The 15,066-nt window shown below is 45.3% G+C and overlaps 2 protein-coding genes across 2 annotated transcripts; both read left to right on the top strand.

The window, feature by feature from the left end:
• Positions 1–2,846: 2,846 nt before the first annotated feature.
• Positions 2,847–3,960, top strand: LOC120650891 (putative glycine-rich cell wall structural protein 1). The gene has a single exon (XM_039928189.1). The coding sequence runs from the start codon at positions 2,895–2,897 to the stop codon at positions 3,660–3,662; it is 768 nt and encodes a 255-aa protein (XP_039784123.1). The 5' UTR covers positions 2,847–2,894; the 3' UTR covers positions 3,663–3,960.
• Positions 3,961–9,835: 5,875 nt separating this feature from the next.
• Positions 9,836–10,934, top strand: LOC120648605 (putative glycine-rich cell wall structural protein 1). The gene has a single exon (XM_039925332.1). It carries the CDS (start codon positions 9,866–9,868, stop codon positions 10,694–10,696), a length of 831 nt encoding a protein of 276 aa, XP_039781266.1. The 5' UTR covers positions 9,836–9,865; the 3' UTR covers positions 10,697–10,934.
• Positions 10,935–15,066: the final 4,132 nt, after the last annotated feature.

Here is a 15,066-nt window from a genome sequence, read left to right on the forward strand (position 1 = left end):
CCACCGGCACTGGCCGATGACGGGGTTGGCGGAGGAGGACGTCGTGGTTGCGGCAGCGGAGCTTCCCGTCGGCCTCGCGCTAACCCTAGATCGGTAGGGACTGTGGGAGAGGGTTGTGGCGGCGGTGAACTTGGGGTACCATGCCCCGGGCCCTCTCCCTATTCTTTATAGTGCGGGTGACGGGGGCCCACCAGCCAGACGGGCTGGGCGCCCCCGATCAGGGCGCGGTGAGGGAGTCCGACTCGGCCTTTGGGCCGAGTCGCGAGATCAATCCCAACATAATTCAGCAAGTGTTCTTGTTCGTTCTCATATGCCAGAGATGTCATCTGACCATATATTTTCTATAAAGTTACTTCCATGATCTTTCTAAATATTAATGGGATAACTAAATTGGTGCTTAACGCATCAACAAATAAACAGAAAATACTAAACAACCGTGGCACTTTGGATAATGTTTCTTAGATAGATTTAATTTTTATTCAATGCAAGTATCGACATAGAGAGGTAATCTGTCAACGTGTGACGATTGACGAACATGCATATCAGCATATGCCCTACAAGCACTTAAGGGAACTGATTAGCTGGATCACGTCTGCACTTACACGACGGAAGTGAATAGTTATTGGAAAGGACGGTAGTGGTTCATGGCTCTAGTACCTCCTTCACAATCCAACTTAGCCTTTAATTATCCTTAGCTTGCATCAAAAATATATAAAATATGAGTGTCGTCTTTATTTTTATCCCGATGCTAAAAATATTATCTAGACTAAACTTTTATGCCCTTTACCACCCCTATGCACACTTGATTTAAACAATATATGAACTCCAGCCAATATTTCTGATCGATTAACTCAAAATTTTATTTGGGCCATGTATGTATGTACAGCTTGCTCCCCCACCTCATCCAGGTTACCTGCATGATACATGTTTCAACATTTTCTAACAACTAATTCAGCAGTAAGGGAATCCTGACTCAACATTTTGGATAGACTGGTTCAACTTTTTACGGGGATCACACGTGTATGTTTTGTCGATTTTTTTTGAGAGTGGGTGGGTGGGTGGGGGGGGTGTCACAACATTTTGGATAGGTTGGTTCAACTTTTTACGGAGATCACACATGTATAGTACAGATCTCTCAAACGTTGAAAACTTATGAGCATTTTTTTTCCAGAAGATGCATAGGATTGCTACTGCTAGAAGATGCTCAAAGGGCCCGGCGAGAATCCCATTATGGCCCATGCTATCTAGTTGGGCTGACTTGCTTAATTCTCGGCCCAGTTCTTGTTGGGTCACTGCAGGTGGCGGTCGTGTGGCCCGGGCAACGCAGCGAGCTCTCCTCCATTCCTCTGGCAGCGATCGACTCGGATGATCCCTCCCGGGGCTCCCGCCTCCCGTCGCTCCTCAGCCTTCGCCTCCATCTCCGGCCGTGTCCGGCGAGCATTCCCGCGCCGTGTCGCATCGATCTTGTTGAACCAGAGTCAATACCGCGTCTCAGAAAAATACACAGGCACGGCGAACGGAAACTGGGGCTGCGCCAGGCCGGACAACTGGATCCATGATTACGCATTGCTCAATGCACATCGAGCCAAGTTATCTAGCATCATGCATGGAGGAGCTCGTCGATCATGCATGCATGGGTCACCTCGCCTGATCAATTGCTCTCCCTCGAATCGATGTTCCATTACACTAATAATAACCTAATAAGCCAAGCAACTTGCATCGCGTCGCATGCATCGGCGAAGGAATCCCGTCAATCAAGATGGCTCTAGGATCTGTCGCTTGCTTCCTGTTCATGTTTACTGTATGATTGATCTTCTGGGACCCTGTACGTCGGAGAATCGACTGCGAAATCCTAGGTCAACGATATGCTGCTGCTGCTCTGCTGCTGTAATTTTATCATCAGCACTGTATGTCGTTTGCGTGGCCATCATCGTAACTACTAGCTCAAGTTCACTGCAGTGCCGAAAGGAAACGCCTATACAGTGCCTACAGCAGCAGGCTCTGTTGCTTGCGTTGAATCCGAGGTCGCCGCAGGGTGGCAGCAGCACGAGCATCGAGCCGTGGAAAAAGTCCAAGTCAACACTGTGCCCGCTTCACCCCTTAAACAAATGAACTCTACTAGCTTAGCCAGGTAGTACTGGATCTTACTGTGCCTGATCAAACTGCACCGACGATTCAGCTCATCATCCCAGCCAATATGCGATGCTCTTCACTGAAGTTATGGTCAAGGCCGCCGGCGTAGAACCAGCATGATAGATGTGATTCTTTTTTTTCCTTGGATCGAAAATGGTGACGAGTTGTAGGAGTAACGGATGCGACGTTACTTATGATTAATGTGTAACTTGAAGCAATGCAAACGATTGATGTTGAAAGGTTTCAGGGTCCTCTTGTCCTTTTTACTTGTAATAGTATACTGTCACATCGTCCGCGTGCTTCCTGAACTCTGAAGTCGAACAGAGATCGATGGCGTATAGTTTCATCAAGGTGACAAAACAATACGACTATGTCGATGGGAATCTCTAGCTCTTTTACTAGGCTCTGAATTTTGACAGAAACCGAAGCAGCAGCTAGCAAATTATATTAACTCCAGAGACTTCTACAGTGTCGTGGTATCAATTAATTGCCGCCAGAATTAAATTAACATTTCAAGAGAGATGGCATCATGAGAAAAAGATGCTAATGGTCTCTTGATCGATGCGGTCAACATTGCCGCCCCAGATTACAGAACTTCCTGATCGAATCTCACTCACATGGCCACCCATTCTCCCGACCCAACGCGGAAACCCTGAAAGATCGCGTCCATGCACGGCCTCCACAGCTATAAATACCCATGCAACCCCCGGGGCTCAGCATCCACCTCGGCTCGATCGCTCACCCCACCGAGCTCACCGGCAATGGCGACCAGCACCAAGCTCGTGGCTCTTGGCTTCGCCGTCCTCCTGAGCATCGGCTTCTCCGATGCCGCGAGGGTGGTTAAGTTCGGCAGCTACGCCTCTGCCGGCGGAGGCGGTGGCGGTGGCGGAGGCGGTGTCGGGTCGGGCAGCGGTGGATGGGGCGGTGGCTCTGGCGGTGGCGGCGGTGGCGGTGCATCTCAGAGTAGCGGCACCTGGTGGGATCGTTTCACCTCCAGCGTAGCTGGCGGTGGTGGTGGAGGACAGGGCGGCGGCGGCGGCACCAACGGTGGAGCCGGCTCCGGCGGCGGTTCCGGCTATGGTTCCGGCAGCAGTTCGACTGCAGCGGCAGGCCCTAGCAGCGGTAACTACGCCAGCGCTAATGGCAACGGAGGCGGCGGCGGCATGGGCGGTGGTGCCGACGGCGCCTACGGTTCTGGTGCCGGCGGTGGTGCTGGCAAGGGCCAGGGCGAGAGCGGCGTTGCGTTGGGACCATCTGCTGTCTACAACGGTGGCGCTGCCGATGCTATCGGCGGCGGTTCCGGCCAAGGTGGTGGCAACGGCGGTGGCGCGGCCGGAGCTCCAAGCTACGGAACCGGAGGTGGTATTGGTGGAGGCAGGGGAGAGGCCGGCAGTGACGGCTCCTGGGGCTCAGGTTTCGCTCAGGGCATGGGTGCCGGCACCGGCGGCGGTGGCGGCGGCGGTTCCCCGGGAGGATCTGGCGGTGGCGGTGGCGTCGGTTCCGGATCCGGCAGCGCAGGAATCCACTAGGATTTCCATAGCTTCTCGGAGCAAACTGCAGAAGATGGAGCCCAGCATTAGTGTCAGTCCATTTTGGTATCCTCCGTGCAATTGAGTTTTGTTTGAGAGTTTGTGGTCTTTTTTTCCTTGTTTGTTTAAGGCATTAGTCAGGAATAATGGGCTTCTTGATTGTAGTTCGAGTAGGTAGTCCAGCATGCAACTGAGATGTAATGGCTATCTACTACCTTATATGCATGGTCATCTTTTGTTTTTCCCTTTGTTGTAAACCTTTTTTCATCGATTATCAATGCATGTTACTACTTTTTTTTTCGTTTTTTCCAAACCAAAATCTACTGGGGCTGTGTTTAGATCCCTCGAAATTGGGTAGAAAAGGTCACGTCACATACTGTAGTATTTTTCGTTTGTTTGTGATAAATATTGTCCTACTATGATCTAACTAGGCTCAAAAGATTCGTCTCGCAACGTACATCAAAACTATGCAATTAGTTTTTTTATTTACCTATATTTAATACCTTATGTATAGATCATTTGCTATATTTAATGTTTCGATGTGATTTCGATGTGATGAAAAATTTATAAAATTTGGGAATCTAAACACACCCTGGAACACCGGTCTCTGCTTGCAGTCTTTTCTTTGCCCTGTTGAGTGATGACTACTTGTAGCATTAGAGCAGGTTTAATAAGGTTTGGCTATAAGCCAAGATACGTCAACTATAGACAAGTTTACAGTCCAACTGATACAATAACTTAGCTGTTCGACTGTTCCTATGCACTGTATTTTATTATCTTAGGCCCACTCGTCATACACCGCAGTTTTTTTTAACTTTACACCTCCCTCCACTCAGATGGCACCGCACATAGTCCGAGGAATTGGAATTCGTGTTCCGCTCGGCGATGGAATAGGCGCCTAGCTGAGTTCTCTCTCTCCGCCAGCTCATACCCACATCTGACGTGTCCGGCGATACGCCCATTATTGGGCTTGCTATTATATTGTGCAGTGGCTGCAATCCGATCATTGGGATTTCTTCTGAGCAAGCGTTGGGTTCAGCTGGGGACTTGAAAGAGACTTAACTCTGAAACAGTATAGAGCAGCTTCCACAGTGACATTTTAGGTCTAATGAACAAAAAGGAAAGACAATAATGGGTGTGTTTAGATCCTACAATCTTTCCAAACTTTTCAAACTTTCCATCACATCCCCTATCACATCGAAACATTAAATATAGCAAATGACTCATGTATGGAGTACTAAATGTAGTTAAATAAAAAAAACTAATTGCATAGTTTTGATGTACGTTGCGAGACGAATCTTTTAACCCTAGTTAGGTCATGGTAGGACAATATTTACCACAAACAAACGAAAAATGTTACAATGTGCTACAGTGACCGATGTGCAGGCCCGGTCCTGTGATTTTGGTGGCCCGGGGCGAAATTATAAATAGGGCTCTTATATGGACCATAAATAAGAGTATTAATAGCAAAAATATTTAAACTGGTAAATACATAAAAAAATATATTCTAAATATTATCTTAAATTGGCTTCTGCCTATTTTTTCTAACAAACCGTTAGTTGAAAACTACTCCACCAACTATAGAAGTAACTGATCAACTCAATGGAATCTTATATCTTATATAAAAACTAATGTTTAATCAATTACCTACCATGAACTTTTGATCACGATTAGTCAAATGTTCAAAGTATTTACTAGCTGATAGGCGCTAAGCATATATATACTGTCAATAAGGCAGTTGCTGTTTGGTCCTCTATCTTAATGCTGACTCCAATTCTGAGAGAAGGAATCAGGAAGGGTGATAATGTCGTTGCTTGATTGATACAACGGACTTTGCGGCTTTGGCCATCAGGATTCAGGACTCAACAAGTTCGCATGACCGCGTGTTCACAGGTCGTAGCGAGCAGGAGGGTGGTTAGCAAGTGAATTGTTTGGTTTAGGGACTCGGCTTTGCTACTGGTCTGCTGCTCGGCGCTCGTCCTTTAGGCCTGACCGCCTGACCCAAGTACAGTGGCAAGTATACTAGCTAGTACTATTAGCCTTCGTATGCATGGGAGGGGCCCCTTCCGTTTGGGGGCCTGGGGCGGCCGCACAGCTCGACCCCCCTCAGGGCCGGGCCTGTCGATGTGCCTTTTTCTCCCATCTTTTCCCCATCTAAACACAGACCAAAACACGCTGGCAGCCCGGACCAAAGCCCAAAGCACGCAGAAGATGAGCGTACCATTTTGGCCCGTTACGTCAGGCTGCTGTCCCAAATTCTTCGGGACAGCAGAGGTTTCTGAGTTCTGACTGAGCTTGCATGACTGACGCCACAACTCATTCTTACACCTCCCACCCAAGCATACAGTAAGTCATCTTCCTGCGAGCACTAAAACATGACTAGAGACTTTCAGGGACAACTTCAACTCATGCTTGGGTGTAGGTGTTCATCACTGTAGCTTCGAGACACTGCTGGCATGCTTCTTTCATATGACATGGTTCCTCCTCTTTTGAGCCCAGCATTAATGTGACTCAATTTAGGTACCCTACGTGCAATTGAGTTTTCTTTGAGATTTGTATTTTCTACGTACAAAAGATGACGATGCCTAGTCAGGATCAGGAATGAGTTGGGTTTCGTGATTGTAGTTCGAGTAGCTAGCCAAAAGCGTGTAACTGAAATGTAATGGCTATATATCTACGACTAGGCATCGTCATCTTTTATTGTCCCCTTTTGTAGTTTGTGTAATCCGTTTCGCATTTATCGATCGTCAGTGGAGCTTGCTGCTACTTTTTCTTTCCAAACAAAAATATGCTGGTACAGTGGTTGCCTGCCATCGGAGTATTTCTGTGTCCCAGCGCTTGTGTCAGCTGGAGACTTGAAGTTTAATTGCATAGTGTAACGGCATCTTACTATAATTTGATATTTCTTTTTGAAGTCTTCATATGAAGCACATAGTATCTTAGGTGGATACTTTATAAAAAATGAGAAATTCTCTAAAAACAAAACAGAATATATGGCCATCAATCAATATATCATTAAAAATTACACACCTATGCCATTATGAATAATTTTCCTAAAATAATTGTCTATATCTATATTTTAGTTAAAAATCTAAATTACTCCCCTCAACTATATTACCAAAGTCTGGATAACCCCATAAACTATCGTTTGGTTCATTTCACCCCTCAAACTATGCATTTTGGTTCAAATTACTCCCTAATAAAATTTATCTTTTTTATTTCTCTATGCATAAGTGGAGTTTTAAGTTGAAATTTTACAAGATAACAGTACACAACATAAGCATGTTAGAAAAATATACCATATTTTTTATCAATATTTTGATAGGTTAGAATATTTAATAATAAATTAATAATTAGAGTTCAAAATTATATTAAAACTAATGGTAAAAAATTAGACCTGTTTTTTCTAAATATTCATTATGATGCCCATTACTACCCTACACAATTTGAAATTAAAATTCAACTTGTGTATGGAGTAAAAAAAGACAAATTGTATTATAAGGTGAAATGAACTAAATGGCATAGTGTAGGGGGTAAATTGAACCAAGTTATGGTTTAGGAAGTTATCCAGACTTTGGTTATAGTTGAGGGGAGCAAATTGAACTTTATCTGCTATTACACAAAAAATTAGGCCCCTCTTAATTCAGTTCAAAAATTTTAGTCTATAAATTAGTACCGGCCACACCTACCCTAACAATCTGTCTTAATCTTTTCTCCTTATTTAAATCAAAGAGTCTATCCCAAAGGGCTAATCAGATATATTTGTACATCTGTCAATGTATAAACAGAGCTATCGTCCATTCTAGAAAATAAAATTATATGCTTATATGATGAGCACCTTACCGTGGTGTTGACCTAGATGACTGGCACTAAGATAGAGCTGGTCTTACCAGCGTATTAGTCATGACTGTGATGTATATAAGTTAAAAGTATATTCACTCGCAAAATAGTTAAAATATATTCAAATTCTATATATTATGGTGTATAAATAAAAAATCTATTTACCTAACCCCTTCGTTCCAAAATACAAGTTATTTTCATTTTATTCTAAGTTAAACCTCTATATTTGATCAAGTTTATAGATAAATTCATAAATACCTACAATATCAAACTAGGTTTACTAGATACACTAAATTTATCTCATTCTATATTTCATAAGGCTAGTCAAAAAATTAGATACATTTTCTATGGGATAAAGATAAAAACAAACTATAAGTTAAAACAGAGGGAGGGTTAACTAGGGACAAGTAACTATAAATTACTTGTCTGTGCAGTTGTACGAGTTGATCGACTAGTAATATTAATGTTCATCAAGGGAAAAAAAGTCCTAAAAAATGACTTATAAGTATATATGCGAATGCATAAGTTTGCGTTTCAGTTTTTTTTTAATTATAGTTTATGGTAGCCTAGAGCCCTCTTAGTTTCTTAATACCATAATTCCCTGCTTTTATGCAATAATATAAGAGGTTTTGAAAACTTGTGTTTGCTTCTCCTACTTAAACAAAAGAACAATGCCGACATATCAAACATAATGCGAACTGAAAACAAAAACTTGTTCGGGTCTCCACTCCACCTGTCTATTGTAGTAACCCTGGTTTTCGTTCCTTACCAGCAGTCGGTGCTGGTGTTGGTGTGCCCAATTTCTGTGCAATAGTTGTAATAGGTTTGCTGCTATTCAACAATATGACATTCGAAAACAAAATTTAAAATTTGCACGTTTCCTAAAGTTTCTTAATCCCGGATTAAAAATTTCCGCACCAGTCAAAATCTTGGTTTTTCGGGTCTCCTCTGACACGCCCACTTGGCCCATCTATCTAGAGATGTGGGGCTCCCGGCACAAGTTGGGGGCAACCACCAGCGCAGCCGGCCCAGTATGCGTGGGCTTTCACACGGAAACTCGAGCAGCAGACTTGGGCTCTGAATTTCCTTTGCCAACTCGATCGAGCGCACACAGCAGCGAGACGCTGGCAAATGGAATGACGCTCACCATCAGCGAGCTCGCTTTACCCGTGCGCTGCCGCCGCGGGGCCGCCGACCTGAGCTGAGCATACCAGCAAACCCGCGTGGTGACTGGTGTGGCCGCGGCCCGTGTTTGACGACGACGAGTAGCGAATGAGCAGAGCGTCGCAGTCTGAAAATTCCGGCATGAATTGAATAAATCTTTCGCCGCCGTTCGCCGTGCTGATCCATCTCGAGCTCCGTGCAATCCGTTTGCTACAGCATTTCTGGCGGTAGCCCATTCGTGTGGTACCAGCTGTCTCGCTTATCCTGAAAGTCTCCGGTCCCGGCCCTTCATTTGGCCGTCTGGACAGTGGAAGATGCCCGCAGTCAACGACAGCGAAACTGAAACCGACGGATTTTGTTGGCCTGATTGATGAATTACAAACGTCGCAAACGCAGAATGCCTAACAGCTGCTTATTATTGGGTACGGTACGTGCGTGCGTGCTAGTACTAGTAGTACACAAGTACGTTGATACCTTCAATTTGTCAACCATGGACTACGGAAAGAATTCAAAACTGGTTAGCTTCAGTCAAATTCTGGCTGCACGGCACACACAAGAGAATTTCTCCACATCTAATAACTAAGTAAATCATGTTCATATGCTTGCTAGAATGCAGCTCTGCAAGAGCTCATCATGTAACTATATACGTAATTAAACTACTACTTCATTATTCTTCTTCGTCACGACAATATATATAAGATGCACGGTAAGTGCTGATTGAGTGTACACTAGCTAGCTGGAAGAATAACTGTTCCTGCAAAAAGTTAATTTTCGCCTGTTACGGAGTAGCAGCAGCTACTACACATGCGAGTTGCATGCACCTAGCTAGTGGCAACTGGCAACGCTCGCTTTCCCCAGCCGCCGGCGTCCCATGCATCACGGTCAAAGCGTAGACGTGGTATTCATACTTGCCGCGTTGTCAAACTCGATTCACACGTAATACAGTCAAGCCTACTGAGAAAAAAACAAGTGCTCTATATGATCATCACAAACTTAAAGCCATGCACTCATGCCGTAACCAACCTGTTGTTTTCATTCCAAGACAAAACCACTGGTTGTCGTCTGTACTAACTAGCTAGTGGGCAAGTGAGACGCCTTGGGCTATAGCTGGGACAGGCCTCCAGCTCTATAAATAGCCAAGCAACATTCACTTCCTAATCATCTCACCCTTCAAGTTCACAAAGCTTGGTAGCTCACAAATGGCTAGAACCAAGTTCGTGGCACTTGGCTTCATTGTCCTCCTCGGCATTGGACTATCCAATGCTGCAAGGGTTTCTCGATATGTGAGTGCTGGGGGTGGAGGTGGTGGTGGAGGAGGAGGTGGTGGGTCTGGGAATGGTTCGGGATCGGGATATGGCTCAGGCTCTGGGTATGGCCAGGCAAGTGGCTCTTCCGGTGGAGCATATGCTAGTGGAGGCGGTGGGGGTGGAGGTGGTGGAGGGGGGCAAAACGGAGGATCTGGCTACGGTTCAGGCTCTGGCTCTGGGTATAGTCAGGCTGGTGGGTATGGGTCTAATGGTGGAGCCTATGCTCAGGGAGGTGGTCAAGGTGGTGGAGGAGGGGGTGGACAAAATGGTGGGTCTGGTTATGGTTCTGGTTCTGGCTCAGGGTATGGTCAAGCAGGTGGGTATGGGCCTTATGGCGGAGGGTACGCCCAGGGTGGTGGTCAAGGTGGAGGTGGTGGCGGTGGACAAAATGGCGGGTCTGGAAGTGGATCCGGTTCTGGTTCTGGATATGGTCAAGCCAACGGATATGGCCCGTATGGTGGTGGGTATGCTCAAGCAGGTGGTCAAGGTGGTGGTAGTGGTGGTGGAGGCGGTGGACATTACGGTGGTTCAGGACAAGGTTCCGGTTCAGGTTCAGGTTATGGCCAAGCTGGTGGATATGGACCTTATGGTGGTGGATATGCTCAGGCTGGTGGTCAAGGAGGTGGCGGTGGTGGTGGGCAAAGTGGTCCAGGTGGCAGTGGATATGGGAATGGCTCTGGAAGTGGTTCTGGATCGGCTGGCAGTGGCACTGGATACCCATAAAACTTCAAAGTTCTTACAGAAGTGCAATTCTGTTGCCAACATACTTACCAGCTTGTATTATGGTTCATGTTTAGACATGTTGTATACTCATATATAAGGAATAATTGGCCGTCCCATGGCTTCTGTAGTAAGAGTAGTACATGACGTTGTATTACCATACCAATTTATATGTCATGTAAGTGTTAATCTGTTTGTGTTTTCCTCATTGTCTCTATACATCAACATTTTTAATTCTATATATGTGTGTGTGTGTGTGTGTGTGTGTGTGTGTGTGTGTGTGTGTGTGTGTTTTCTATTACATGCTACCTTGATGTATAATCCCACATCACACGGTGGTACACAACTGCACAAGAATGATGGATAAGACATGCGTCTAATGAGCAAGAGAAATTTCAATGAGTAGGGAGTGCGAGTGGAAATCTCAAACTCTGGAAGTGGTATGTTTGTTGGATGCACTGAAACACACTAATTTTATCAAAGAAAGCAAATGATGGAAGTATATGTAGCCAGACTAAGCAAGAAATTAACTAAACTAATGGTAATGCGTACAGTTGTAAACAGGTTAGATAAACTTGTCACTATGATCTAGTTGCATGAACTTGCATACAATCCCACTACTCAAACGATGATGTCCTCATCATATGTACATAGCGGCTCCAAGCTCATTTCGGCTTTCCCTCGCTCTCTCCCATTGTCACTACTCGGCTGGGGAACTTAACCACTTCCATAGCACGCACTATATCTATGTATCCATAAGACCGAGCTAACCACTATGGCTGCCATTGATCTTATTAAGAAACAATATTATGCAATCAATGTAAATGATAAAGAGTGCATCGATATGTACAGACCACACAAAAGTAATCGTAAACCATAATCATACTTGTGAAGGTGCTCAAATTTCTGAGTAATTATTGTTTCTGTGCCGTGGTTCGTCCACTATAAGACACATGTGATGATTTTATTAACCTTTTATAGTAATTACTCTTTTAGTGGTCAATGATTTGCCATCCAAATTTCTTGGAGGCTAATATTAGGGTAAGTATGTGTATGTGAGTCTTTAATTACATCTACATTATATTGTTTAGTTGTTAGCTGTACATGCCCATCTATAGTGAGAAACCTAAGTGAATGAGTATAGGTAACTACTTCTATGTACTGTGTTTAGAAAAATTACTATTATTATTATGGGAGGAGATGACGAGGGAGAGAAAGAGATAAGGGTGAGAAAGAGATAAGTGTGTGTGTGTGTGAGAGAGAGAGAGAGAGAGGGGGGGGAGCTGGGGATTAGAATGATGAGAGGTCGGAGCCGGCCCTATTTTGTCCTGGTTGGATACTTCAACCGGGACTAAATAATACCCTTTAGTCCCAGGTGGAATAACCAGCTGGGACTAGATGTCTTAGTCCGGTATGGTTACTCCATCCAGGACTAAAGGGTACTATTTATTAGTCTTTGTTGGAGTGTCCAACTGGGACAAAAGGCCTCTTTTTCCTCCCTACTGGCCCTAGAATTTAGACTCGGGACTAAAGATTTTATTGATCTCGGATCCAACCATAGCCGGGACAAATGTGTAGGATTAAAGGTCTGTTCTGTAGTAGTATCTGAGCCTACGCGATTTCCAAACCTATATATGACTGCTGTCTTTACTTCTTTGTGAAGTACTACTTAATTAATTTTTCTCGAAATACAATGTTTAATGAACTTTTTCCATAAATAACTCTAATTTCGACTATAATTGAGTCAGGGATTTCAATTTGCTGATATTCAAATTTAAAATCTTGGATGTTTTTCAGAATTTTCCAAATTCTTGAGTCAGTTTTTTATGGCGTCATGTCGTTTTTCAGTCAACATATATATCTATACTAGCAAAATGCCCTTGCCTTGCTACAGTTTTAATACTTACTATGTTATTGTTTGAATCCTAGAATTTTTTTATTTCTTACTACTTACATGTTTTATTGCACGTAATGAATTTCTATATGTTCTTCATATTTTCTTTTATCCATGTACTCATTAGATCTCCACCATTCGTATTTAGCAAGAAAATTCATAAAGCGTATAAAAAATAGTTACAACCATATTCTATCACGCATCCTCATATGGATATAAAGACCATCTTCAGCGGTCCTCACTTCCCACGTCATTATGAAAAAAATATACTCTAAATATATATAGTAAATATACTCGTAGGTTGCATAAGGAAATAAGATAAACCTCGCACACTTCTACTCCACACCAATAGCGATTGTTTCTGGCACATCCTTTGAGTTAAAATCTAGGTAGTATCAATCCAATTAGTTCTATATAAACTTGACTACCAGTAGAGCTGGATCAAAAACTTGTGGCTCGTCTGCTCGTAGATGATTTATTTAGCTTGGCACATCTAGGCTCGTTACATTTTTTATAAAGAGTTGAGCTGAAGTTTCAACTCGTTTGTTACAATGAGCTAGCTCGAGTTGCTTGTGAGCTCAACGAGCCTGTGATGCAGCCAACAGCAGGCCAAGGGTATAATCTCTACAAGAGAGTGTCCAGATAGGATATAATCAAGATTATAGATAGTCAGTCCATTAATCTTCCTATAGCAAATTAATCTTTCCAAATCTCATCACTTCCACGGGACCACGAGCTTCTTGCGAGTCCGCTAGCCCCACCGGCGGCGGGATTCACACCGCGTGTCCCAACAGGCACCGGCCGCGCTCGTCCCCAGATGGCTCCGGCGTCGCGTGCTGTGGCCGCCCCTATCCCGCATTCTCCATCCTCCTCGCACCGGCGCGCGAGCTTCGACGGCCGCAGCCGTCCTCCGCGCGCTTCGAGCTCCTCACGCCGGCGTGCGAGTTCCGGCGGCCGTGGCCCTCTATCCTCCCCCGGCAGGTGCCGGCGGCCGCACACTCTTCCTCCTGCCGCGGGCGCCGACTGTCACATCCCTTTCCTCGTCCCAGCATTGGGCGCCAACGATCGCGCCCCATCCTTGCTGCAGTTGGCAACAATAGTCGCGCCCCGTCCGGCGTCCTCCTCACCGCCGCGACCGAGACCCGCCACGCATTCTATGCTTCAGCAAGGCGATGAAGATGAAGGCCCCGTTTGGCACGGCTCACGCCGGCTCCGGCTTCAGCACTGTAGCGCTACTGTAGCGCGGAGCCGGGTGAGCCACCCAAACCCAGCTCTGCAGCTTTCATGAGCAGTACCGCATGTCAGTGAGAGAGACGAAGAGGAAAGAGTGAAGCCGCTCCATTGAACAGTGTTGCTGCAGTGTTTTTTGCAGTGAAAGCCGGAGCCACTTGAAGCCGTGTCAAACGGGGCCGAAGTGGCGAAGGAAAGCGGACGGTGATAGGCGCCACGGGGTGGGAGGCGGACGCCTATGGGAGGTGGTGTGCTCATCCACAACATCGACTTCGACTCGGGTCAGCACCGTGCGAGTCGGAAAGGTCGGAGGCAACGCTTGGGTCAATCACCGATGACACAGACCAAAAGTCAAAGTACCGCGGAAATAATTCGCCTTTTATAAATAGAGGCATAGATGATCCTCTGCCAGACAGCCACAGTGCCCCCAAGCACCCGTGGTCCGTCTCCGTGGCCGTGGGGAGGCGGTACACGCAGACGAAGTGAGTGGTCCACCTTGAACTCCGTGCAGATCCCATGCATCGTATGCATGTGTAGCTGTCTCGCTGTCTCGCTTATCCTGAAAGTCTCCCTTCATTTGGCCGTTTGCGGACACACAGAAACGGATAGTGCAGTGGGCGCTCACGAGCTCAAGCTGCCGCCACGCTACGATATTGTCAACGCGGCCGCAACAGCTGATTTCAATTTGGGACGCGTCTGCATGCTACAGTAGTGGTCAACGATGGAAGGAACGGAAGGCAGAGTGCCCTCAATTTCAAAACTGGCTTCAGTCAAATACTGGCTGCCGCACAAGAGAATTCTCTACCTCTTGGTACTCAATATACTTAGAGAGATGTTACGGTGCTTGAACGGAACTACTGGTTCTTCCCACTACAATTTATCTGGAGCGTTGATTTTAATATAACAACACATGCTTCATGGAAGTAGCTAGAACTGGTCTTCCTCCTAGAATGACAAGAGGAGGAGCAACAATGAAAGTACTATACATATTAATTATCAATGGCCTAATATGATCACCCTAATGACCATTTCAACGTATAGGCAATTTTTTTCTCTAGTTAACTTGGCAGTTTTCACAAATTGAAAGAGATGATACACATTTTTGGCTAATTACTTCAATAATAAACGGATTGTCAAAGCAATGAAGACTAGGTGGCAGTGTCACTGTGCAATGACACTTCTTTTCATCGATCGCAGCACACGCTGATGATCGATTCCTGCAAGTATTTGGCAGTCAATGGAACCAACA

The sequence above is a fragment of the Panicum virgatum genome, chromosome 9K, assembly GCF_016808335.1.
Source record: "Panicum virgatum strain AP13 chromosome 9K, P.virgatum_v5, whole genome shotgun sequence".
Classification (NCBI taxonomy): Eukaryota; Viridiplantae; Streptophyta; class Magnoliopsida; order Poales; family Poaceae; genus Panicum; species Panicum virgatum.